A 26392-nucleotide genomic window follows, 5' to 3' on the forward strand; every position below is an offset into this window, starting at 1 on the left:
TAGCTAGGAGTCTACCGTAGGGAACAGTTCTTCACTTATGAGGATAGAAAGCATGGTGAAAAAGTAAGTTCTCCCACTTGTAATGTCAGGTATCGCAGAGCATACTGTGCTCGTAAGAAATGCAGTATTCAAAACCAGCTTGCTCTGCATTTCTGCCTTGATCTGAGATCTAACACATGGAGATTGCAATGGACATTTCTTTTCCACCTACCCAAGAATCACAGCTACTGTGTGTTCAGTTACAACACTGGGCAGGACAGCATGCTAGCACACCAGCAACCTCTCCCTGCTCCCAGTAGTTTGGTTTGTTTTCCAGTCACGAGACAGTCAATTCAGCTTTTAGAATCCAAAGATGGAAGCATGCAGAAAAGAAGGATGAGTAAAAAAGGGAAGAGAGGTAGCAGGAGAAAAATAATCACAGAAAAATATGTGCAAATTGTGAAGGAAAAGGAGAACAAAATAAAGTAGAATGGGTGGCAGGGGAGGAAAAGGTCAGGAACACGATGGAGAAGCAAAACCAGAGGCAGTAAGACAGAAAAGAGTGAGAAAGATAGTCTTACAGGAGCAGAAATTCCTTGTTAGGAGACACAGGATGCAGAAAACTTAACTCATCCTTTAGGGAAAAAAAATGCAAGGCGAAAGTCAAAATTAACTGTTTGCAGTTGAAAACAAATGTTGCATAATACAAGTTCCTGCCCTTCCTGTTTCTGAATTTTTTTGCCTCCTGTCCTCTGAGTGCTGTCAGATGCCCCTCAAAGTACCAGGTGCTCAAGTACTGTACAAATACTGTACAAGTACCATACAAATACAAAGTACCATACCCTGTCCCCCACACCTCACACCCCCGCCTGTTTCCCTGTGGATCTGTGCCACTGTGCCCTGGCCTCATCTTTAAGCCTGATGCCTTCTCACAAAGCTCCTCTTACACCTGCTGCCTCTTTTCTCCTGCCACCTCAAATTCCTGCTGCTGCCCCTTCAGCTGCCTCCCACTTGCCTTCCAAAACCCTGTACATAGAATAATTCCACTGCAGATAAATGTTCAGCATTTATAATTTCCATGCTGGCTTTCACCGCAAACTATGAAGGGCAGAAATTGTCTCTCAGCACTTGTGCCTAATGTCATATAGGTCCCTGACACTTCCAGGAAGCCCCTGCTGGTACCGCTCTGTAAATAGCAGTACCTGTTTTACAGGGTAATGTCCTATTTTCGTTCTTGACAAATCACTGCACTACTTTGGATACACTTCTGTAAGGATCACTTCTGCTCAGGAAAACTGCCGCTCTTTGCTCGATGGCAGGAGAGCTGGTTTCCAAGGAGCATTGTTTGTCCTTTGTCTCACTGAGGACAAACAGGAACCAGGAAACAACCTGCAGTATCAGATGACAGCGTTGCTATCCTCAAAAGACTCACAGGGTCAAATTTAATTCCAAGCGCTGAATGGGACACCACACATCTGGAAACCAGAATAATCTGGTAGGTACTACCATGCTTATCTAACTGCTTCTATGCATAGACCCTGCACAGTGAGAGCTCCGAGGGATTTTCTTGCTGCTTTTCTGTTGCGGGGAAGCCAGAAGCCGATGGATTTTGCAGTCAAGGTACATCATGTGGTGGGCACTAGGGCTGCTTAGCTGTCCCCTACTGAATACAGAAGGGAGACGGCTGACATCAAGCTTTGTTCAGAACACGATAAAGATGACATTGCAGTGGATGCTAAATATTAATGGCAGCTTTGACAGATTAAGGATGCCACCTAGTAACAGCACTTGATATAGATACGTAGCTCCAAGTTTTTAAGAATCTGTACTCACAGTCAGGAGACCAAAGAACATGGTTCCCTGAAATACAGTGCCTTTGTGAAGCCCCTAGTTGGAAATTGAAATCGTCAATCTGTAAACCTACTAGCCCAGTATCACATTTTAAATGACTGTTTGTAAGGTAACGAAGAAGTCAATCACAAAGAAAAGTTAGAGAAAAAACAACCAAAAGCCAAAACCTTCCTTACCTCACAAATATCTGGGATATACTTGACAGTGACCTCCTTAAGCTCCTACAGAAACTACATCAGCTCGCATTTTTCTCTTCAGGTTTCTATTTTCAAGCACTCTTGTCTCCAGTGGACAGTGTAATGGCAGTGGGAAGGTGTGTTTCAAAGGCTTTTGTAATTAACAGTCATCCGATTTGCCAGATCATGTCCAAGGTCAAAGACTGTGTCGGTAGCACCGCGCCATGCAAATGATGTCTTTAACCTGCCATTTAGACACGGGTCAAATGAACAGGAGACGGCAGGAGTGTTTTTTTCATAGAAAACAGCCGCCTCAGAGCAGCACGCTTGACTGCATTTTAAATCTGTTGCCATATTTTTCCTTAACGACACACACGCTTTTCTCTTGAGGCCCCTCGAAAACCCCGTGTGCAGTAGCTGCAGACGCAGCCCGCGCGTCCTCGCAGCCAGGCTTCCCACCCGGCCCTGGCTGGCTTCGTGGGGCGAGGAAGGCGGCCTCGGCCAAGGCCACACCGGTCTCCCTCCTCCTCCTGGCCCTCGGGGCCTTGCTTTCCCCGGCCCGCCGCACCCCCCGCGCCCCTGGCGGCCGGCGGATGGAGGCGGCCCCTCACGGCCAACGGCCGGCGGGCGGGGCGGCCCCTCACGGCTAACGGCCGGGCGCGCGGCGGGCGGGGCGGGGGCGGTGGGGGAGGCTTGGCCGTCGCGGCGGCCGCCATTGGTGGCGGTGGAGGGGCAGGGATGCGGCGGGACGGCCCCCGCCGCCACCCCATTGGGCCCGGCGGGTTCGGGCCGGTCGTCGGGGCGGGGCCGGGGGAAAGGACCGGCGGGCGGGAGCGCGGCCCGCGCCTGGCATCGGGGAAGCGCCGCTCTCGCATCTCTGGGGCGCAGCTCCCCACCGCCGACCAGCCACGGAAGGAGGTAAGGGCCGCCGGACCCCCGAGGCAGCCCGGCGGCCCCGCCGGGGCCCCGTAGCGGCCCAGCCTGCCGGGGGCCGGGGTGGGGGTGAGGGTGAGGGGAGGTTGACTGCGTGGCAGGGTCGGGGCTGACTTGCCTCCCTCGCTTCTCCGCGTTTCCGTCTCCTCCAGCCGCGGCTGCTGCGCGGGCTTCGCGCTCGGTCTGGCGGCTCCAGTGCGGCGGGCGGGGCCGGGCCGCTCCCGCCCTTAGGCCGCGCTGCCGGTCCCGCACAAAGGCGGCGGCGGAGGAGCGAGGAGAAGCCTCCGGTCTGCCCGCAGGTCTCTGCCAGCCCCTCCACCGCAGCCGGGAGGAGAAGACCGGCGCGGAGACACCTCTGCCACCAGGGAGGGGCTTGCGCCGCAGGAGAGCGGTGCTGGCTAGAGCAGGCTTTCCTCGGGGGCTCAAACGGCGCTAGCGCAACCGCACGGCCTCCGTATGCACAGAATAAACCCGTCCTAGCTCAGTCAGTCGTCTGCTAATTCGCAATTAGTAAGTAGCAGCAGAAATCTCTTTAAATTGCGGCTGTCGATGCCGTTTAATATCCAGGCAGGGCGTGAGATTATATTGTCGTATATATAAAATATTGTATTTTTAAAAAAAACCCTCTGATTTAAGATTAGCTTAACATACAGAAACATGTAGTACGACCCACAGCTGTGGGGTTTGGAAAGCATGCAAGGCAAGCGCACTCATATGTGTTCAGAGTTCTGAATTCCTTTTTAAATATGTTTAATCCCCTGGGGCAGCAGGCATGCCTTCTCTTTCTTCCGGGTTTCTTTTTTTTTCCCCCTTCTCACAGTCTGGAAAATTTCCATCTGCCAAGAAGCAGCCAGGCTGTAAAAGGGGCACCATGCATGCTGAACTACAGTTTAATTGCTCACTTCATTCGCTTTAAACATTGTATTTCCGTGTCTGCCTGCAGGAACTATTTCTTTAAGTTAAATATGTATAGATTAACAGGATCAGATAGATGCACATCTGCTTGTCTTGGACTTTGGCTTTAACACCGGTGCCCCCCTTTCCAATATCTCAGTCTTGTTTTGCACAGATAGGCTCAACCGGTGTTTGCAAACACATCGGTTAGGAAAGCACAGACTGTTGTTATATGTCCAACTGAAAGCATAACCATTTACATCACAGAAACTAAAGATGAGGTTCCTACTCTTGACTTGCAGAGACACTTGAAAAGCCAAACCATTGTTGGTAAAAAGGGCATTTGGAGAGTTGAATTTGATAGAGAACAAACACATTGATTAGCTTGGGATTTTGGATTAATCCAGTGATTCGTGCTATGGATACTGGGGAACCTAAATATAGCTAACATGTACTTCATGCACTCCTTTCGAGCTGATGGAAGTGAAACCAAGTGTGGGTTTTGCTAATTGGCAGGCTTTCAGTTTGGTCATGCCGTGTTTCACAGAAGGAAGTTAACATACTGTTGTTATGAGTCAAGGATAACAGAAAAGAAAAAGCAACTCAAGAAAGTAAAGCAGTTTTTAAATAGGGATGTGATGTCGCCGTCACCCTTGCAATAAAATTGAAAATTTTAAAAGTCCAAGTGGTCAGTTCCACTCACCTGGTGGCCTAGCCCGCATTCCTCTGGCTCAACAACAGTGATTCCCAGCACATTCAGACTTTTATCAAGTTGACAGTTACTCTCTTAAGTGCTAAGTAAAGAAACCTTTCTTCATTTAAGAATGGCATGAAATGTAAACCAAGAAGCATCTAAAGCAACATGCTTTGAGCCGAGATGGACAAGTTAATGGAGGCCCTCCAGAAAGCTCATGTCACAGCCATTTTCTACTAAAGCAGCCACTTATTAAGTTACCTTCGACTGCATTTTTTGCAAGCACCTGGATTTTGTCTAGTAATTTAAAAAAGTAGTTTTAACAAATATTTCAGATTTACAGATGCAATTACAATTGGCATTGGGAAAGTACAATGGCAAGGCACTCCGGCCCAGAATTACAGTGTCTCTGGGGTACATGTGTTGCTCTTTGCTGCTTGATTGTGTCAGACCACCCATTTTTTTTTTTTGGCATTCACTGTGAGCCTGCATATTTTTAATTCCTTTATTATGGCATATAATCCATTTGACTCATAATTTTGCTCTCAGCAAACTTGGAGCAATTAAGATAGAAATTCCTCATCTAAAATTTAGTGTGGTTAGTTACAGTGATCTGATGGTCCAGTTCAAATTACTCCAGTGCGACAACATAGATTTACTATAAACTGCATCCCAGCCTGTTGGCCTTTCATCAAGTTGGGTGTTGCTCTACAAAAGGTTACATAAGCCAGTCGTTCTACATTTGTCACTATGCTAGATGAATCAGCATTAGTCAATTTTTATCTATGCTGAGCCAAGCGTTTAGTTTCTCTGGGCTGGAAAAGATTTGAGAAGCCAGTAGATCTTGCTTGCCTGTGTTTGCCAAGGGAGCCCATTTCAGGGTTAGGTGGCAGAGAACTTCAGGCCAGTTAAAGCAGCAGAGAGTTACGCAGGGTTTTTTTTTGTTTGGGAAGTCTGTGTGTGCAATTGTATATGTCCATAGATACACTCTTAGTGGTCAGTCTTAGATAGCCTAAGAAAATCACAGGTCTGTGTTGAAAAGTATTGTTCAAGTCCTCAATAAACGTGACAGAACCACATATCGTGAGCAGATGAAAAAACTCTTTAAAATGTAAGCAAATATGTTTCTCCTGCCTTCCCCCCCGGAAGCGACAGTGCGGATGTTTCAGCAATTGTTTGAAGAGCATGCATGGTAAGCTCATTTTCACAGCTTTACCTCATATTTTCACATTTTCATATTTTAGCTGACATGAAACAAATTCATTATCACTCTCATTTGCTCCATCACAACCTCTTCAACCTTCACAAATTCAGGATATCATTATGCGGGTGGCTGGCAGAAATGTCTTACCTTGATCTATCTGCAGTACTCCCCATTAGATGCGAGTTGGTCTGTGTGGAATTGTTTCTCGGTGAGTCATGCAGATCCCTCTGTAGTTTCTTCTAGGCGGTACTCTGCTATGCATGATTAACGGGCTCTGAGGGTGACATTGTTTCCTGAACGATGTAACTGAAAATTCCTCTTCCTGTGCTTCTTGTTTCCTGATCAGTTTTCTCTTTGTTCTCGAAGACATTCCAGCAGCTGCGTATCTTTTATTGTTGATCTTTTATTGCCACGAATCTCTGTGAAGACAAGTTATGTCAACAACTACTTTAATTAATTTGGTACGAAACGGAGGGTATCAAGTAAGAAGGAGAGCCGTGCTGACGTCCCGCCTCTTGCAAGACGAGAAGCGCCCGATAGCCGCATGCTACAGCTCCACCTCCGAGCGCCGTGCTTCCCGCTTCGATTCAGACGGGAGCGGGCGACCTACCACATGGGACACCTTTGGCATCTGGGACAATCGCATTGACGAACCTATTCTCCTCCCACCAAGCATAAAGTATGGGAAGCCGATTCCAAAAGTCAGCCTGGACAATGTGGGCTGTGCTAGCCATATTGGGAAGCGTAAGGAAAATGAAGACCGGTTTGATTATGCTCAGCTGACAGAGGATGTCCTATACTTTGCAGTATACGATGGACACGGCGGGGCAGCAGCAGCAGACTTCTGTGATAAGTACATGGAAAAATATATTAAGTAAGTGTGCATCAAGTGAATGCATGTCAAATGAACTACAGTGGAGACTCCTTCCTTAGGACTGAAAGGGAACCAGTGGGTCATACGTTGTCACTAATCCTCCTACGTTATAGAGCCACCTAGCCCAACAGGACAGCAGGAACACTGGCCTGGAGCAGTCCATTACAATGGACACGCTGTGAACTTCTTATTCAGTATGGTGCCTGGCCCATTGAGCAAGCCTGGAAAGACAAGAGTGGAAAACATGATTGTACCCACCTTCCAGGAAAGGACTGGGAACACAGAGAGAGTGTGAATTGACTGTTTTCAGATGGGGTCACTGTGATAGCTGACCTACAGCTTCCTTACACTCTTCTGTATCTCTGTGTCACATCCCTGGGTGTTGAAAGAGGAATTTTATCTATTTGCAAAATTACAGGATTATGCTTCCAGTGTAGGTCATCAGTAAAATCCTATTACCTTTTCACTGCATTTCAGCGTTATTCAATGCATGCAGGGAGGAGATAAGGCTACAGAAGAGATTGATCGAGATGCATATTTCTTGGAAAGAAGTTTAATTTTTTGTTTCCTTGTTTGTTTCCAGAGAATTTCTTGCTCAGGAAGAGAACTTGGAAAATGTTTTGAGCAAAGCTTTTCTAGAAATAAACAAAGCATATGAAAGGCACGCTCATCTCTCCGCTGATGGTAGGTAAAAAAGTACTCGTATGGGTGTGGAGAATGAGGTTTTTCTTATTTGCTCAGTAGTGCTGTAGTAAAATGTCCAGAAAAATGCTTGAAAACAGTTTAACTTAACATAGCATTTTGCTCTGATCACTTACTGCAAATGAAACAATTACGCTTTACCTCCTTAAAATTAAAAAACTATAAAAAGTCTAAATTAAATTTACTGGGGGAGTTATTAATCTGAATGTTAGCATAATCATCAATTAATTTCTCTTAACATGATTCTGTCAAGGAAAGTGTGTGTCAAGTTAGCAGAGAGTGATATAGATTTGCAAGGCGCATAACTTTACTGTGCGAGAAACCTGGAGGCGGGGGGTTGGGGGTTTTTGTTGGGTTTTTTGGTGTTTGGGTTTTTTTGTTGTTGGGAATTTTGGTTGGTTGGTTGGTTGTGTGGGGTTTTTTTTAAGCTGTTATTCCTGTGGGTTAGAAGAAACAGTATCAAAAGTTCCCCTTTCTAACTTGGCTGCTGCACCGGAGGAGGCATGTAAGCCAAAATTAATACAATTGATATTGCTTCTGCACAAACAGAATCACAGGAGTAGCTGAGTGTGAAAGGCAAAAAAGCAGTGAAGAGGAAAACAAGGTTGGTAAGGCTGTGGTCGAGCTGGCACCAGCCCTTTTAGATTCCTTAGTCCTGGCTGTTAATCAAATTCTCACATATATGTCTAGAGACTAAGTACATCTGAAGTTCCAGGTCCAGCAATGGGAGCTTACAGGGAGTAACTTGGGAAGGTAGATAGAGATCCCCATCCCAGTTCTGTCACCAGAGTTTCCTCAGCCATGAGATACAATTTTAACAGTCAGTTTAGGCAGTCTTAAAAAAACACAACAAAACAAACCCAATTAAAAAAAAAAAACCACAACAAAAAAAAAAGAACCAAAAGCAAACAAAAGACCTGTCCCAGTGCTGATGCAGGTGGTGGCCAAATGAGATCGTTTCAGAAGAACAGAAACTGTAAAACTCTTCCCTCCAAGAAAGATTTGAAACCAACAGGCCCGCTAGGGACTGAAGTGATACTGTATTCTCAAGCCACCTTTCTTAAGCAATGCATGTATACAATCAAGTAATGGAGTGGCTTCCTGCACTTTAACTGCTACGTGAATCTTGGTAGACTCAAATATTTCCTGGCAGGACAGGTAGCCTGACTGTTGCGGCACTGTGAGGTATACACACCTTTCCTCTTACCTGGTACAAGCTAAGGTAACAGGGGTATCAGGAAAAAAAGTTTCAAGTCCTTAAATGCAGCCCTTAAAGAGGGGGGATTTAAATCCATGAAGCTCATTTCCCCCTTACATCCCAATTTCCCCATTATATCCTTTTTTTTTCCCCCTTACATCCCAATTTCCCCATTATATCCTTTTTTTTTCCCCCTTACATCCCAATTTCCCCATTATATCCTTTTTTTTTCCCCCTTACATCCCAATTTCCCCATTATATCCTTTTTTTTTTTTTTTTTTAAATATTGAAATACTTTAAAAAATAGCAATGTGGTAAAAAACTCCAGAATCACTTTTGACCTTTGGGGGGAGTTTTAACTGAGCTTATGAGAGAGCACATCAATAGAGCAGATGTGCTTTTTATCCAAGATCCTCCTTGCAAATACGTTTTCTTAAAAGCCCAAATTCAAGAAAGGATCTGAATAAAGGCTTAAGTGCTTGCCTGGATGTGGACCTTTCATTTTCACTAACAGGAAGATCTGTTATATTTGTCCCCCCTAGCTTTGTTAGTAGGACAGCTCTTGGTTTGGCTCATTGAAGTGACCTCTGATAAGTGTCAGAGCAGCTCCTTGAGGAGAAGTATTGGGAACCGTGCTTGGTATATTATTCTGTTATTATGAAAACAGTTTCTGATTATAGCATTTCGTACATGAGATTTACAGAACTGGATAACAACAGTGTTTGACATACAGGTTGTGCAGCAAGCTGAGCATTTTGGAACTGCTTATAGGATTTTTTCCATATCATTTAACTAACTGGTGCTGCTTAATGAAATATAGTGCAAATGCCAGCAAATTTACGTAACAGTTACCAAGATACTAGACAAACCGTCTTCATTAAAAAAGCCTGAGGTCAAGCAAAATAGAGGGCAAAAGCATTGTCAAAAATCCACCGGGGCCACACTCCAGCAAGCACTCAGTATTTCTCAGGTAGTCTGAGAACCTGCAAGCTCTTGCAGGAGCCAGTAGGATCTAAAAGAGCCCAGTGCTCTTGGCTGGTTGCCCAGCTCGAAATCAAGCTACAAGGCAAAGAGTGGAGTAACAGCGTGCAAAGACAAGTGTGGATTTCTGAACAAATTAAACTTTTTGCATATCTTTTGTTAAAATAATTCAGTATTATGTTGACTGTTTGGTGTGGATATTTTCGTTGTTGCTGCTGTTTTGAAAGTTACATAAAATTTCAATGCTTGGCATGTATCCTTGTTCGAAGCCTACTTCCAAACTGATTCAATTTGCCAGCAAAATTTCTGATCCAATTGTGGCTATTCTAGATGTGACAGTCAAGACTGTTGCTAAAGTATCTTGAAAATGGTGGCTGGTTGTGTAACGCTGTGTATCTGGGATACGCTGGATGCTCCTCAAGACTGACCTCCTTTTGAAACTTGGCCATAGCTGACGAAGTGGAAAATAATAGCTTAGTCTTGTTCTAGTAGAACATGCCAGGATTCACTCCTTTCACTGAATTTGCAAAAAAACAGAGCATGTTCAGGATTTCCAGGTCTTTAGTAATACACAACCAGCTTTAAAAGCGTGTGCCTGGGTGTTTGAAGGAACCTAAGTCCTGGGACAAATCCCTGCATCCAACATTACGTGGATTTTGTTTGACGCATTGTTTATAGTACTATTTAAGGGGGACACAAATTTAACAGGACTAGAGACGTGCCTTGTTGGAACACCTAGCTATGTCTTCAAGGGCGTGGCCCTTTGTAGTTCACTTTACAATTATAGAATATTTGAAATTATAGATGGAAAATACATAGCATAATAGTTTCTATAACCTTTCAATTAATAATAATAATAAAGGTATATGTATGTGTTCCAGGTACTGCTACTGTGTCTGGCGGGCAGTTCACTAGTGCTGTTGGTGTGCTGTACTATCCTGCTGGGCTCTAGTCCAGTATCCCCTCTGGCAGTGATCTGTACCTGTTGTTTCACATAAAAGCATAAGAAACTTGCTGCAGGCAGATCTGGGATAATCTGTCCTCCACCTAAATCCTTTCTAATCATTAACAGCTTAAAGATATGCCTGAGCCCTGAAGCATGGTGTTTGATCTCACTTCAAAAATGCATTTTCATTCACTTCCACGCATTCAGATATACCCAGTCACTTTTAAATTGCTGCTAAACTTAGGTATAGGACACAATAAAGGAAGATCAGGTCCAATGAATGTGTCGTTATCCACGAGACAACTGTTAACACAGATGGACAGAATTTTCTAATATTTTTGACCAGCCATAAAAACTGAAATGTAAAGGCTGAATAGCTTTGCTCAGCAAGGACAGAAATAAGGAAGCAAATCAGGTACTTGAGGAAATTTGAGCATCTCTCTGGAGAAGCATAAGACAAACCCTCTCCTGGCCTAGTGCAGTCCTACAAGGTACTGCTACTGCTTCTGTTCACTGTGATCCACTACTCAGAGAAAACAAGAGGGAGTCTTTCCATTGACCTCCATGTTCAGTGCATCCAACTCTAATCGCATTGGCCACTCACTTCTGGAATAGCCATCTTATTAAAACATAGCCAGGTATTAACTGGTTTATCTATGTTTAAAAGGCACTCCTGGGATCTTATTATGCTGAGCAAACAACAAAAGCTATTTAAAAATAACTAAATTTATAAAGTAGTGGGTTTTGGGTTTGTTTTTTTAAGTTACCATTCAAACATATGATTTTTATTTCTTTGAATATGTTAACCTGCAACACTGAGGAAAAGGGAGAGCTGCAGAAATTGTACTTAAATATTTCATAAATCCATCAACGTTACAAAGGCAGCCTTTTTATCCAAGGGCCCTGGTTATTACCTAATCAAGTTAGAAGATACTGATTACAATACTAAAGGGGTGTTTATTTTGCATATTTTCCCATGCGTCAGAACGATTCATATACTTCTATTCAGTGCCTTTAAGATGGCCCCATTTTAGTGGGCACGAGTTTGAACTCCCCATTTTTGTGTTATATATAAATGTATATAAAAAAATAAATAAATTACCTTGAGGAAACACATTGGGTCATATTCTGTACTGAAGATGTTCTTCAGAGTGGCCACTCTTGCCATATATGAGACAGGGGGCCCTCTAGCATTGATATGATTCTTTGGTTGATTTGTTGGTTGGTTACTTACCTCCACACAGAAAAAAATAAAATCCTAGGTTTCATTTTGGCTGAATTTAAACTGGTTTTGTCACACAGTTTTAGCGAGAAGGCAAGAACAGTGGCAATTCCCCAGAAACGCCAAGGCTGATTTATCTGTGGCCAAAGATGCATGTGTGAGCCTCAAGTACTTCCTATATGACCTGCAAAGGACAGTGCAGGCAAATCCAAGAGTGACTACTTCCCCTGTTCTGCAGCCCTTATTCTTTCATCTCCAGTGTTGCAGGTTTCTTTTGTTTGAACAAAGTCCCTGGGTGAATTTCCTATTTGCCTCTGTGTGCGTGTTATTTGTGGCAGACACTGTACCTGGTCAGCAGCTCTAGAACTGGAGGCCCTGGACACTATATGCTGGGCTTCAGTGGAAAGAGAGATCTGCTTAATTTTGTCCCAGGTGAAGGAGTCCGGCGGTTCCTAGCCTGGACTACTGGAAGGTTCCCACATCCTCTTTGTCACATTAGTTGAGATGACTTGCAGTAAAAGTTGTCCAGTGAGTGTTAAGAACCTATTGAAAGATCTTAGTTTTATAGTGATATTGTTAGGAAAACAAAATAAACTCTTTAATTGTTAAAACCAATATATATGCTGATGTAACATATTTTGATATTATTAAGTGACCTAGCAGCAGTTGTAGTAAAGCATTAGAAATGTTATCCCATCATCATTCCTGTGTTTTTGAGCTGTGCTAGAAATCACATAACGCGTGCGTCATGTTCTTGCACCCCTATCCAGATCATGAACTGGTTCCAAGGAAGAGAGCAAGAGCAGCATTTCTTTTTCTAGGAGTGCTGTTTAACTACTAAATGTATATAAAGCTCAGGTCACTATGACCATTACCGCAATTCTGGACAATATCTTGACTTGTTCTTTAGTACCATCGCTTGATTTTGTGATAGCGGCTCTTTTGGCTTTGAGAATTTGCACTTGAAAGGTGCATATTCACCCAAATATCCAAATGTTTCCAGTCATTTATGAATTAAAGACTACGGATCTTAACTTTTTCAGAAACTGCTTATGTTTGTCAGCATAGTTCCAAAACCAAGGAATGAAATGGGAGACTAGCGGCAGTTCTGCATTAATTTTAACGTCTAAATAAAATGTATTTTCTGTGAAATAAAAAGGTAGTTTTATGTAGGTTCTTCATTTCACTTCTTTTAACTTCACAACAACTAACTGTTGGCTAAAACAGGTATTTTACTGGTTCTAAAATTTCTAATTGCACTGCTACTTGTTAGCATCTTACTTGCATAACATACCTCAAAGTGAGCCTGCACTGGACTAGTCATTGCTTCAAATTAGAAACTGGATACCAGTCCTTACCCAAATAGTCAGAAACTTACTGGCATCTAAATAATTTTGAATGGTATTGTAACCTGCATGGCAGCCATAACATAGTCCCAAGATTTGACCTAAATCACCACGGTTGATGTTCACGATTGACACGTTGGTTAAGTGTATAGCTAAACCACGTCCTCACTGCAGTAATAATACCTGTTTAAAATAATAACACAAGCTTAGTTTAGACTGTTGCGTTTTTTTGGATTCATCAACTCCCTGCTTTTGCTGCACAACAAGGTTCAATGCATCTTTCAGGGCTTTGTGCATTTCAATTTACTCCCAACCCTATGCTACTTCTGGGGCGCTGGGACCTTGCAGGGTTGGGGAGAAAGGTTGCTAAGATCCCAGAGCGCTCGCATTTCTGTTCCCGTAGTATGCAGAAGGTCGCGCTGCATGTATGGGGTTTGCTGGCAGCTGGTCAGAGATGGGGCTGACTGGCATTCCTTGGGCTCAAACGTGCCGTCCTGTCTCTGATACATCCCCTCTCCCCAGGGTCAGGGCTGCAGGGCCAGAGGTAGGAGTGCACAGAGTTGCATGTCATTGTAGCTGAGCTCTGCAGAAGCAGTGGTGGAAAGATCTTTACCTGTTAATCGTGTGAAAACAGGAATATAACTGGGGATTCTCATTCCTAAATTAGCCCCAACCCCCTCTCAAATGGGCTCACTTTTAAAACCTGGAAAATCACAGAATGCAGGAGAGCTACAGAGGGCCTTTCAAGGGGATTTGCATTGCCTGTGAATGCAAATGTGTTTGGGCAATAGCTTGTCCTGGCCGCACATTTTACTCTAATAGCTCAAGTTGTCAGGAGTTACTGTTTTCCAGGGACCTTTCACTGGGTTACCTTTGCATAATTTGCAGGAAGGGAAGATACTAACTGTAAAATGGACTGCTCCTTTCAGAAAGCAAACAAAAAATGAAAGCTGAGCAGTTCTGGTATTTCCTTCATCACAGATAAAACTGCCTATCTTTCCTGACATAGGCAGACTCACATTTCTCCTTTTCAAGCACTTCTTTTTTTTCCAGAGTATTGTAGAAATTGAAACGAGAAGCCCTTGCACCAGTTAATCCAACTTGGTCCCTGAGCACAGTCAGTCAGCTCAGCTCACTCCGTTACCTGTAAGAGAAGGCAGACGGCACCCGCAGCTCTGTTTTGCCCTCTAGGCAGTCACTGTGCACCCCTGTCAAGTGATCCCACTAGTTCCCGCGCCAGATTGCCCAGAGAGCCGCTGCCAGCTGACTTCATTGGTTTGCAGGCACAGGGCAAGGCAGAATCCAGCGTCACCTTTGCACTGCGACCTCCGGCAAGTGGACAGGGTGGACAGGGTCTGAAGGGAGCAGCGTCCCTTTCTGAAAAAAGCCAGCGTCCTGCTGGTTGAAACCTTCATCTCTTGCCAAGGCTGGAGGAAGCAGAGGAAGATTGTAACAACGCTGTCAGCAATAGGAGGATGACACAGACTGGTATAAAAGGGCAATCTAGTGTTTCTCTTCTGGTGCATTATGTGGAGCTACAATTACTATTACTCAATTGCCCACTTCACCACCTAACAGAAGGGAAGGGCCATCAGCTTTATAGTGGGCTACCTGAGTAGTCCCTGTGCCCAGGGATAAGGACGATAACCCTGTAACTTGAGGTGAGCCAGTGGGACAGAAAAAGTATTTACCACAAGCTGAAAGGAAGCCACTGTACCTTGTACCGCTTTTATTCCATTTGCCCTTTGCATGGAGCCATGTTGTTGCACAGAAATACTTTTCGTTTCTACTTCCTCTCTCTCCCCCCAGTCCTACATGCATGCATGTTTGCTGTAATTTTTTTATGTATGTAGATTTAGTTTAAACTTAAAAGCAGTTACTTATTGATAATGTAGAGCACAAGTTGTCTTCATTTTGCCAATTTAAACTGTTGCTGTTATAAATAGTCCCATGCTTTGAGGCAGTGCTAAAACCTCTCTCTCTGATATGACGTTTATAGCAACTCTGATGAACTCTGGGACCACTGCAACAGTGGCTCTGCTCCGGGACGGTATTGAGCTGGTTGTGGCAAGTGTGGGAGACAGTCGTGCTCTGCTGTGTCGCAAGGGAAAGGCCATGAAACTCACCATTGACCATACTCCAGAAAGAAAGGAGGAGAAGGAAAGGTACCTGTCAGTTGATGATGTGGCTTCCCAGGGAACAGCCTCAGTCAGGATGTGCTTGTGGTCTGCTGCTGGGTTGGGTCTGGAAGAAAGCAGAGAGTTGAACATAATCCCCCAAGAATACCTCTGAGCTGGCAGAAAGTAACACAGCTCTAGTTAATTTGGTTCCGTTTAGAGGACTGGGGATGTGGAAAGCCCTGCATGAGCGTAAACTGTCTCAGCAGTAAGATCAGCATAGGTAGGACCTGGTACAGAGCTGTGACACATGGTTCAGACTTGTCCAAGGCTGCCAAGTTAGAGCCAAGACCTGAAGAAATGCACCATGGTTCCCAGGTCAGGACTCAGCCCACTAAGCCACATCCCTTAGGTGGGCTTATGTCCCTTCAGACAGCAAAAGCCAACCCTCAGTTTCCCATCTTAGGTCCTCCGTACCTCATTCCGCATCAGTACCTAGTGACAAAAATTGCAGATAGGGTAACGGTGTGAAGCAGTAACTCATATTAATTTGTCTTTTGTGTTTCTGGACAGGATTAAGAAGTGCGGTGGCTTTGTTGCCTGGAACAGCTTGGGACAGCCTCATGTGAACGGTAGACTTGCAATGACGCGGAGCATAGGAGATTTGGATCTTAAAAACAGTGGTGTGATAGCCCAGCCAGAAACAAAAAGGGTTCAGGTAAAAGAAGGTCTGGTTTACAGGGACAGCAACATTCGGACTAAGGGGCATCATAGGTATTTGATCCAGGTGGTGGTACTCAACATGACATGTGCCCAGGTGAAGCCTGACGGCCAAGCATTGTTTTTTATTTGTGGGGAAGTAACCAGAGACCAATTCTAATGAAGTAATTTCAGATTAACACTACTTCACAGAAAAGAATCTGGCTGTGATACTAAATTCAACCAGATCGACTTCTAAATCTCATTTATCACAGTGCAATATAGGATGAGGGAAGAAAGCTAAGATGTGATATCCATTGCTGAAATACGAGTCTGTTTGGCACTTGTGGTCAAATTAATAATTTTGAGGTTAATGCTGATTTAAAACCATCACTGAGAACCAGGTGGGATATGGATGGGCTGTCATCAAAAAAAAATAAAATACATAGAAGTTTGCATACTTGGGAGGAAAGGGGGAGGAAGGCAGGAGGAAAGGGCAGCTGCATACATCTTACCATAGCTCTGTAGTTGTCTCAAAAACAAATTAACCACCCAGAAGGTACTCAGCATGGTTGCCTTCACTTTTGCAGGAAGGCTCTCCTCCCAGCTCCTGTTCTGTTTGCTGCTCATCCCCAGTGCACCTCCCAGGGCCTAGGGAAATTATATTCAGTTGGTCTTAATTAAACGGCACCCACTAGGCCTGAGGGGTTTCGGGAGATGATCACAGTGTTATCATGTCTTCCTTGAAATCCTCAGTTTAAGGAAGCATTTTGTTTACTGGATAAAGTACAGATCTGGTCTTTTGGCCTCAGTGTATTTATTCAGAGGGCTGCTTCCTAGAACTGGAAGCACCTTAAGACACTCTTCTCCAGTAGGGAATACAGCCTGTGCGGCTGATGGATGTGCTCGAGGATTCAAGGGGGTAGCCTTTGGCTAGCCGAGGGTTTGGGGGTTCCAGTTAGCCTTTGCACAGAAAGCAGGAGAGCACGCAGCACCCACAGGACAAGTACTGTGCAACAGAGTGTAAAAAAATGAAGGCAATTAATTTGCCTTGCAGCACTCGCTCCATCGTTGTGCATACTATGTGCCTTTATTGCAGTTGCATCATGCAGACGACAGCTTCCTGGTCCTTACTACAGATGGTATTAACTTCATGGTGAACAGTCAGGAGATCTGCGACTTCATTAACCAGTGCCATGATCCTGCCGAAGCCGCCCACGTTGTTACTGAGCAGGTAATGCCAGCGCTTCTCTTGGCACCAAATGCTTGCTATTGTTTTTGGTTTGGTTTTAAAAAAACAAGTATGCAACCACACATACAGGTGAACTGAACTATACTGGTTGAGACATTCGCTATTCCTGCCAACTAGCCTTTGCCTTGCCCTGGGTCTTGCCACATCCTTGCCAGGCATCATTTCAATTAGCTTGCTTAGCTCACAATCCACTGAACTGTGTAGGACCGTCACCGCAGTTTATTCCTGTGCTGAAATGTAATCGGCATAGACAGAAATGGCCAGTTTCTCACCGGGGTTCTGGATGGCGGCATATCCTATGGAAAGCTCTGGGGTATACTAGAATGCAGCATCAGGGTGGGACGGGGCAAGGAAGTCTTGGGCCTCAGGGCTTGTTTCTGGAGCCAGACACTTGTTTCCTTTTCCAAGCAAGACGATGCTGCTGACAATTTGTTTCTTCTCTTAGGCAATGCAATTCGGCACTGAAGACAACAGCACAGTTGTCATAGTGCCATTTGGAGCATGGGGAAAGTACAAAAACGGTGAGATCAACTTCTCCTTCAGCCGCAGTTTTGCTTCCAGCGGGAGGTGGGCGTGAAGACCTGCCACAGCTATCTTTTCCTGCCATAATCTGGACACAGCGTGCTACAGGAGAACACATCCATCTGTTCATAGGTTGACTCGGTGTCTTGTCCATCTCTTCTGTTCCCAGTGTTATAGAAGATGCCACTGTTCCCTCGGTGCATAATGCCCTGTTGTTGCTTATGGCTGTTGCATTTTGCTGCATTTATTTATTCCAGTCGGCATTGAGGCAGCTATTCCTTTGGTTTTGTAGCCCCAGGAGCTCTGCACATCACTTAGTTCCCATAGACGAGGCTCTGGGCTTTCACCGAAGGCTAGAGGTGTTGCACAATTGTTTCCTACCGACTTGTGTTACCCAGGACCCTTAGTTACCTGGCAGCTGTATAAGTCTTGAGTCTCTGAGCCACATGCTGGCTTCTTTGTATGTTAATACGCGGGGGAACAAACGCACAGTGTTCTTAGGTAGACAAAAAGCAGGTTTGTTGTCTTCCTCTGCTGTGCAGCCAGCCAAAACTCCCCTGTGCTTCAGAAGAAGCAGGTGAAAAATAAGGGAGAAGTTTCAGAAGTGTTTAGGTTCTGACGCCAGTGGCATTTGGTGTAGCTGAACAGCTTCCTGAGACAGTGCTGCTTTGCAGGGCTTTATGCTCTCACTGCCATCATCCGTGATCCTCTAGCTCTAAGGAGATGGAGCAGGCTGGAGCCACGTGCTGTTGGACAGATGGGAATGTTTCTCCATTGTGTCTCTGTGGACCACGCAGCAGCCCCTTGCACTGGCTTGTCTCTGGTGTGCCAATGCTTGACAGGAGCACAGAGGAGGGAAAAGCTGCACATTTTTGATATCCAGAAACTCTCATCTACTTGAATTTCTTTCTTTTTTTTTTTAAAAAAAAGAAAACCAGCTAATTTCTGAGAGTTTACTAATCAAGATTCTTTGGACGCAAGACAGGAGAGTTTATTTCTTCATAAATATATGAGGATTTTCCTGCCCTCTGCTGAAGGTTTCTTTCAGTTAGTTGTGATCTCCTGTGTCTCTTCACGTTATACAGGGAGCTGTAAAAATGCCCAAAGCAGGCAAGCTAGAGAAAGAAGTGAGCATTATAATAGCTGTAAGGTAATTTTTATAAGTTTTGAGTATTGTTTGTAGTAGATTTCAGATATTCAGACATCAGAAAGTAGTTTTATACTTAAAGGAAGCATTTCCACTTCCCTTTCCGGAGGGAGTCTGCGTCCAGTGAGGCACAGGGGGCCAGAGCTCTGAGCCAGCTCGTATCACTGCTGTGACACAGACTGCAGGTGACGTGTTGGCATCAGATGGAGATCTGTCCCAGCGTGCCTCCTTCAGACCTTCTTCCTCCGCCTCACATCAAATGTGCAGCTCCTGTGGCCTCTGAGTCACCCTGTTTCAATGAAATATGGGCAGAGAAGAACTGGGCTTTCCTCAGGCTTGCCGCAATATTTTTAATTCTATGGATGTGTCCAACAGCACAATTGTAAAAACAAAACAAAGTGAAAGAGAAGTTGCCTGATACTAAATCACCTTGCAATAAGGAAAAGTATATCTGAGATGCGTGGCCTGATTCTCATTTTGCAGCGTGAAGCACGCATCTTCGTTACTTTTAGCCCTTTCCTTTGAGACCAGGGTTACACCTGAAGCAGTCATTCCACATGTTTTTCCTTGCCTCTGGTCGAAGGCCGAGCAACACCGAGCACAGTGTTGTACTGACAGCATTAAGTACTAGGTGTTCAGAGAGTACGCTGGTTTTGTCCCATCACTTGTTGTATTACGTGGTGTATGTAATGTGTATATTCGGTTTATAAGGACGGAGCGCTTGTGAGTTGGTATATGTAAATCTCTGTCGTACTGGCTGCTGTTGCCCAGGCCTCCGTAATGAGCACATCACTGGTTTACAATAATAACCCCTTCTCTCTCCCCAGATTTTCCCCAGGGTTGGGGTTCAGTCGTCACCTGAGGTCAGAATGTTTGTTAGTCCTGGGTGCAGCCTTACCTACCTGAGGCACAGGGGCACTTTCAGTTGTTAGTGCGAGCAGGTTCTTGGTCTGAGGCAAGTTTGAAGATTCCTACAAGCCATTTGGGGCAAAAATGGCAAAACGCAGCCTCTCCCGATCCCTTGAGAGGTCGCACCTGGTGCTCCAGGAACGTGGTCGTGACGGGATTGCACTGCAGCCTTTCTCCTGCCAAAGAAGGGACCTGCTAAAACAGCAAGTGTGAGAGTTGGTAGCAAAGGGTTAACCCCAGCAGCAGCCTTACTCTGGGCACAGCCAAGGGTTAGAGTCAGGCTCTGGAGAGGGAGTTGCTATGGGGGTGGCTTTGGTATCAAGTGTCAGAGAGGCTGGCGCAGTGCTGCAGGGATTTGGACAAGGTCCATCGACACTGTCCTGTTCCAAATGCTGCTCATTTCTGTTGGGCCGGCTAGTCAGCTAGCCAGACAGAAGATATCAAGGGCACTGGGGGTGTTCGTGACAAGCAGATTTTTTTGAGCAGTGCTGGATACTTGCCGAGCTGAAGACAAGGTATTAAATGCAGGCTGCTAATGAAAAGCATTGCCAATGAAGAGCAGGTGCCCTGAGGAATGACCTGGCAGTTAAAAGTAGCTTCTAAATATTGACCCAGGCGTAACACGACAGTTTTTCTTCTCACTGGAGGTTTTGGGGCATTTTTTGGTTTATACCTATCTGGTTGCCTGATTGCATAGAGAACGTAAGCGGTTGGGGGCTTTTATTTCTTCTAACAGAGTGGTTATCCTCTCAGGGGAAGGATACATCCATAACTTTTTTTTAAATTTTATAAAGGAAAGGATATGACAGAGCTTTGCAAAATAGATGATTGGATAGAGGCATATTAGCGGTTGCTATTACTGCCTTATACAATCAGGGAAAAACTTAGATTAGAAAGGACTTCTGGGTGTCATCTAGCCTAGCCTCTTGCTCAAAGCAGGGCTAACTTCAGAATTGCATACTGCATGAAGGGGTGTCTCCTGACATGGAAATGCAGTGCCTGAACATGCATGGGAGAAAGAAGTTAGCACACAGTGGGGTTTACCTGTGGAACCACTTAATTGTATTGAAGTTACTTACCAGTATTTAACAGGCCCTCTGCAGAGCTGCCAACCAATTTCACAAATAAAGCAGCACATACATAAAACTAAGATACGAGCCTTTTTGCTCTAAGCAAAAGTGAATCAATAACTGACAGGAGATTACAGAGATGCATTTCGTACGCACAGGTTATTCCCTGCCTGTTCACTCTAGTTTTCTGCATCTCGTTCTGAAGTAAATGAGCTACTGATGAAGATGACATGCTTTGCCAAGCGGCCCAGTAGTCCGCTGTTCCTCCTTCCATTAAGAACAGAGGTACCTTCACACTGGTTTGTGTGGATTCTTTACTTCATGCTGTGCATGGCAAGACTCTTAAGTGCCAGCTTGAAAAGCATAGTGTTTTGTAGAAACACTCCATTACCGGGACCGTTGGTCTCTGCCTCCTGAAGCACAATGCTGCTTTTTCCTGACAAGATGACAGTGAACTTCCCCAAGATTTAGTGCCAACTGCAGCAAGCCTTGTTTTTCTCCAAGAAGTCGAGAAAAACTTGCAACTTTCTGGGTGATGGATTTTTTCATCATTTGACACTTCTCTCTGAAGAGTATTAGAACAAGTCCCTGCCCTTGCATTTCAGGTTTGAGGCTCTTTGGACACTGAAACCGTGTTGGCAGAATGAGCTTTGCCAACACATTTGTGTGTTGAGTGGGACATAGGTGGTGTATGGCACTGAATTCAGAGTCCGTGGAGTAAAGCCATGTTGGGAAAAATGGATGCAGTTTGTAGTAGTGGTACCAGAGGATCAAATTCGCAGTGCTGCAGGAACGTCTGGCCAGCAAACCTCGGCATATTGTTCTCCACCAGAGCTAGGTACTGCTCGGCTGTGATAAAGGTGCACTTCTAGGTCTTTTCCTGTTTAGTGAATAAGCCTCCTGCTGCCTATAGCAGCTCTGCAAGCAACCAGCGTTTCACCCCAGGGACCAGCGAAATTCTCTTGCCTAGCAGAAAGCTCTTTCATCTTGGAGAGAAAGAGCAAATTGTCCAAACAGCAGCAGCTGCCTATCAGAGCGGTTTATTGTTGAAAGATCGCTAGATGTATCTTACACTTTGAAAGAAATGAAACCGACTCTCAGTTTGCTCTCTAGCTCCCCATCTTTTCCATCCATCTATTGTTTCAATGAAAAGAACGATATTTTTTGTTTATTACAGACTGAACTGAACATTAAGGGTGGCCTAGTGAGCAAACCATAACAAGCGTTTGCTTTTTTCCTGCCTTTTAGGGATGGATTCTCAACTCCTTTGGGTCTGGTAAGAGTATTTTCTTGCCTGAACACTCCCCCTGGAGCAGTGGTATCTCTCACTGTACAGGCACTGCAGGAGGCTGGGCTGGAGGTGCAGAAAGATGGAAAAATGCTGTCCACCTAGATACTTGGTTTTACTATGAGGATATAGAAGGCACAGGGGGTCCTCATGTTGCTGGAGGATTTACTAGGACAGGTGCTGAGACTGCGACTGGAGTTCCAGCTCTGTCTCTCCACCACCTGGAAAAAGGGGTTTTGTGCTTTGTAGAAGGAACTCACTAAAATGTCATTTGCAGCCTTGATTTAGGAGAGCTGGTCTCTCTGGAAGGTGAACATAGTGCAAGAGGTTGACATGGGGATGAGATCCAACAGTTTGTTTAATACAGGGTCCTCGATACAATCAATCCCTTTTGTTTGAAAAGCTCAGGGTTGGAGAACAATCACGGAGCACAGTTTGTGGTTGAGAACAGGGGTGTGGGGAGAAATCAGCAATATTACTGATTTTTACATACTTAGGGGAAATGAAAATTGTAAGGAGCTTAGACTCACCACAGGATTTCCGCTGACTTCCACGGGGTCAGGGTATCAGATCACCTTTTCTGTCTCAGCAGGCGAATGTGCTGCGGTCAAAAGCATTGGGATTTCTAGTTAAGGGAGAAGCACAAACCAAGAGTACCAGTGAAACTGGTTTAATATTAATTTTTCTTAAACAAACTCAGTTGGAGACTGCTAGGTCCATTGGTCACTCACCCAACAAGCCGAATGTATGGTATAGCAACACTCTGGGTATTCCTTGGTTCCGAAGCTGCTGTTCTCAATGCAGAGATATCCACCCAGGATATTGAGTGCTTGGGCGGCAGCGCGTGTCATAAATTTCTACAGACTTAAGTGCAATTGCGTACATTTGTTACATAGTTTGCCTTAGGACTGTGTATAATTCCTGTGGTTTGATGTTTATGTTTGGTGTAATCAGTGTCCATAATTCATCTACTTCTTCATTTTAGAGAGGTGTCCATTTTGCCTTTCTTTTTTTGTTTTTTGTTTTTTTTTTTTTTGTTTTTTTTTGTTTTTTTTTAAAAAATGTTTGTTCATCAACTCAAAGCTACAGTGGAGCAGATAAGTCTACACTGGAATGCTTAAAAGATCTTTTAATAAATAATTGGCTTCTAGAGTTGTGTCACTACAAATGGATTTTTCTTCTTCTACTGCATTGCGAACTACCGGAAAAGTTTCTGCTTCTCAAGCTGTTTCGCGACTGTCCTGTTAGCCCTGGGCCTCAACCCCTGCCATAAAAAGCTTCTGATAACCAGGGCTTTGCCTACAAAGACCTTCACCCAACGATAACCAGGGCAAAGTACCTTCTGTCTCTGCGCTCTGCCAGCGTCCGTGGGCTTTGCTGCATCAGGGCGACACGTTCTACCTTGCTGGTTTTGTCTTTTATATTTTGATACATTACAGTACCAAGAAATCAGAAAGGCCTCTCTGAAACAAGTCCATCTTAAAAAAATAATACTTTTGTGAAGCAGGAAGGCACCCTGGGATAGTTATCATGGTGAGCGATGGCATCCTGCAACAAACTGGAAAGAAACAAATGGGGCCTCCTCAATAAAAGAATATATTTTGGCTTTTGCATGGATTCAAGACCATGCAAAAAGTTATCCTAAAAGAAATGATAAGGAGAAAAGAATAGCTGAAGGTTTTAACACAGAAATAACCTTATTATTTTTAATTACTACTGCTTTTAGAGCTGAATTCAAACCTACTTTTACTCTCTCTCCCTTGAAAGGAGCAGGCTTGACTCCAGTGAAGTCCTAGCAGTTTCCTACAGCTGAGCCCCAACCTTTTCCTTGAAGGACTAAAGCGAATCTTTTTTTGTTATCCTTTGTTGTCAATCTGCTCATCAGCTTTTATAGATCCATGCCTCTATCCCATGGTGGTAAGCGTATAGTAGTCACTGGTCAGGTAGATGAATTTTAAGAGGTGGAGTATTAGGAAACCCGCTGGGGACGGCTTTGTCCTTTCACAGGAGTTGGGAAACGGCTCCCGAGTTACTCTGCAATAGGAGCATTTGGCCTGTAGCGCACGTCCCTGTGACCAGCTGGTTCGTGCACGCCTGCAGGAGAGGAGGGCGGCTCAGTCCCAGCAGCACCATGGCGGTTCCCTGCCCAACTTCATCAGGATGGTCCTGGGAGAGCAGCCAAGCTTTAAGAAAAGCCATCCTTGCCCTCACGTGGGGCGCTCACAGAAGCTGTGGCCCGGGAAGAGCTAGAAGCTTTTCCCAGAGCTGAGGGGTGGCTTATGTCAACACCCCTCAGCCTACCTGCGCGGCGCGGGGGTCGAGGCTGGTTACACAAAGTTTTCATCACTGCTACGGGGCAAGAGCCTTGCTCTGCGTGCACGCGCACACACCCCATACCTCACTGTTTAGATTTGTTTCGTATTCTTGCCCCGAGGTCGTCTTTGCTCTTGCTCAGCGCTGCAACCTCCTGCAGCCCTGCCCAGCAGAGCAGAGCAGAGCAGGAGGCACAGGCTACGGTGGCACCAAGAGTGGGGAGGGAGTTCCTCCTCCCGGGGAAGGTGCTGGTGGGACAGCCGAGGGCCCAAGTGCCTGGAAAACGGGCTGGTTTGGAGCTACCACTGTCTTTGGGCAGCCTGGTTTTACCCTTTATTTATTTAGTGTGGTCACTACATTTTGTGGTCGTTCCCCTCCATGCAACAATGACTTCACAGCTGGTCCCAGATGTTCACACTTACAAAAACTATGTCATATCTCCCCCTGGCGTGCCTGCCCCACAGCACGGAGGGCCTCAGCTGGGGCAGCACACCAGGGGCTGCGGCAGACTCTCAAGCAGGTGCAATTGGGTTTACGCTCACATCAGTGGCCATGTTCAAGTTTTGGTCCCGTTTCTTAAAAATTCCCCTTCTTTGGGGCCAGCCACGCACCCAATGCAACGTCACTCAACTCCTCCAGGAAGGCAGGGCAGGATTTGGCTCCCGATGCATCAGTCCCGTTTCTGTGCTCACTTACCCCGTCCCCCTCTCTACATTGTGTGGCACACCCACCCACCACTGAATCAGCACCGTGTCCTGACACGGAGACAGACATGTTCCACTGCCAGTAATTCTTTAAAAATACATATGCATTTTTTACAATGGTATGCAGCACAAACCACTTTATACTGAGAAAGCAGGCTCCAAAACTCACCTCCCTGAACTGTCAAAGTCCTCACAACCATGATGAAAAACAATTTGGTCACAGCAAATTTGCCACAAATTTGTTAACAACGGACTGGGCTACGGCCCAGAATGAAATGCTGCATTTTCTAGTTCATAATAGCCCCCTGCCCCCAAAACTAGACAGCTATGGACCTTCTGTGACCAAGCAGCACACCCAGCAGATGTGCTGGAAGCCTGACCATTTGTTTTTGCTGCTAAATTGACTACCTGGCCCCGGGAGGTGCTTCTGCCTGGCAGGAGCTGTGGCGGAGCTAGAGTTAAAGGCTGGTGCACTTGCAGTGAGCTGCCCAGTCACTCACCGACTGCCTTGTTCCACTCCAAAACTGGCTGCTGGCCCGTCTGATCCCTGTTGGGGATTTTATGGCTCCAACACTGACATTTGAGCTGCCATGAATTTCACAGGGCATCATTCTTCCTCCTCCCTGACGCAGGTTTAGTGCAGGAACCTCACAAAAGGCTTTGCTAATTAATCATCCTTTTGTTTGTCTGGACAGAAAGGAGCCAAATGAAGTCTCCCAACACCTGATTTGCAACAGGGACTCTAAATTGCCCTATCTTAACGTCAACACAGAAGCCTGTGCTCCACAGGGGAGCACTTTCCCAATCACAAGGTCCGTCAGGACCATGGCCCCCGCTGCTTCTCCGTGCTTGCTGCTGGCACCTCTGCTCTCCACCATGCCTGGGGGATGCCAGAGGCAGCCACACGGCCCTGCCTGCCAGCCTCTGGCCACACAACTCACTTGAAAAAAATTAAAGGACAATTTTTTTTTTTTTTTTCATTTCGGGGTGCTGAGGGCACACGAGGGCCACGGAGCCACCCCCTGAGGCTGGCTCACCTTCCCAGAGCTGCGCCATGCCCTCCCTCAGACCTCACAAGCCGTGGAGCCGAGGCGCCGCAGTGCACTCTGCAGGCAGGACGTGACACAAATTCCAGGTTCTTTGCGTCATTCCAAATGCTGTACACCAAGTTAAGCACAAGTTAGCTAACTCAATACGGGACAAATCAAAGGAGGTGGCTCACATATTTTTTTTACCTGCGGGGAAAATGAGGTTGAAATACCGCATGCTGAACGATGCAGCTGCACAGACCAGCCCGGAGCTACTGTTAGGAGGACGTTTTCAGAGTATGAAGATTTAAAATATGGAAATCCTTGAATGAGAAATACTTGA

General features: G+C 45.4%; 1 protein-coding gene across 1 annotated transcript; it reads left to right on the top strand.

Moving 5' to 3' along the window:
• Positions 1-2832: 2832 nt before the first annotated feature.
• PPM1K (protein phosphatase, Mg2+/Mn2+ dependent 1K) lies at positions 2833-23172 on the top strand. The gene is made up of 7 exons (XM_054202916.1): positions 2833-2924; positions 6098-6605; positions 7189-7289; positions 15000-15165; positions 15691-15835; positions 16916-17050; positions 17514-23172. The coding sequence occupies exons 2-7, from the start codon at positions 6166-6168 to the stop codon at positions 17643-17645; spliced, it is 1119 nt and encodes a 372-aa protein (XP_054058891.1). The 5' UTR covers positions 2833-2924; positions 6098-6165; the 3' UTR covers positions 17646-23172.
• The last annotated feature ends 3220 nt before the right edge of the window (positions 23173-26392 follow it).

This window comes from Rissa tridactyla, chromosome 5, assembly GCF_028500815.1.
Source record: "Rissa tridactyla isolate bRisTri1 chromosome 5, bRisTri1.patW.cur.20221130, whole genome shotgun sequence".
NCBI classification, from domain to species: Eukaryota; Metazoa; Chordata; class Aves; order Charadriiformes; family Laridae; genus Rissa; species Rissa tridactyla.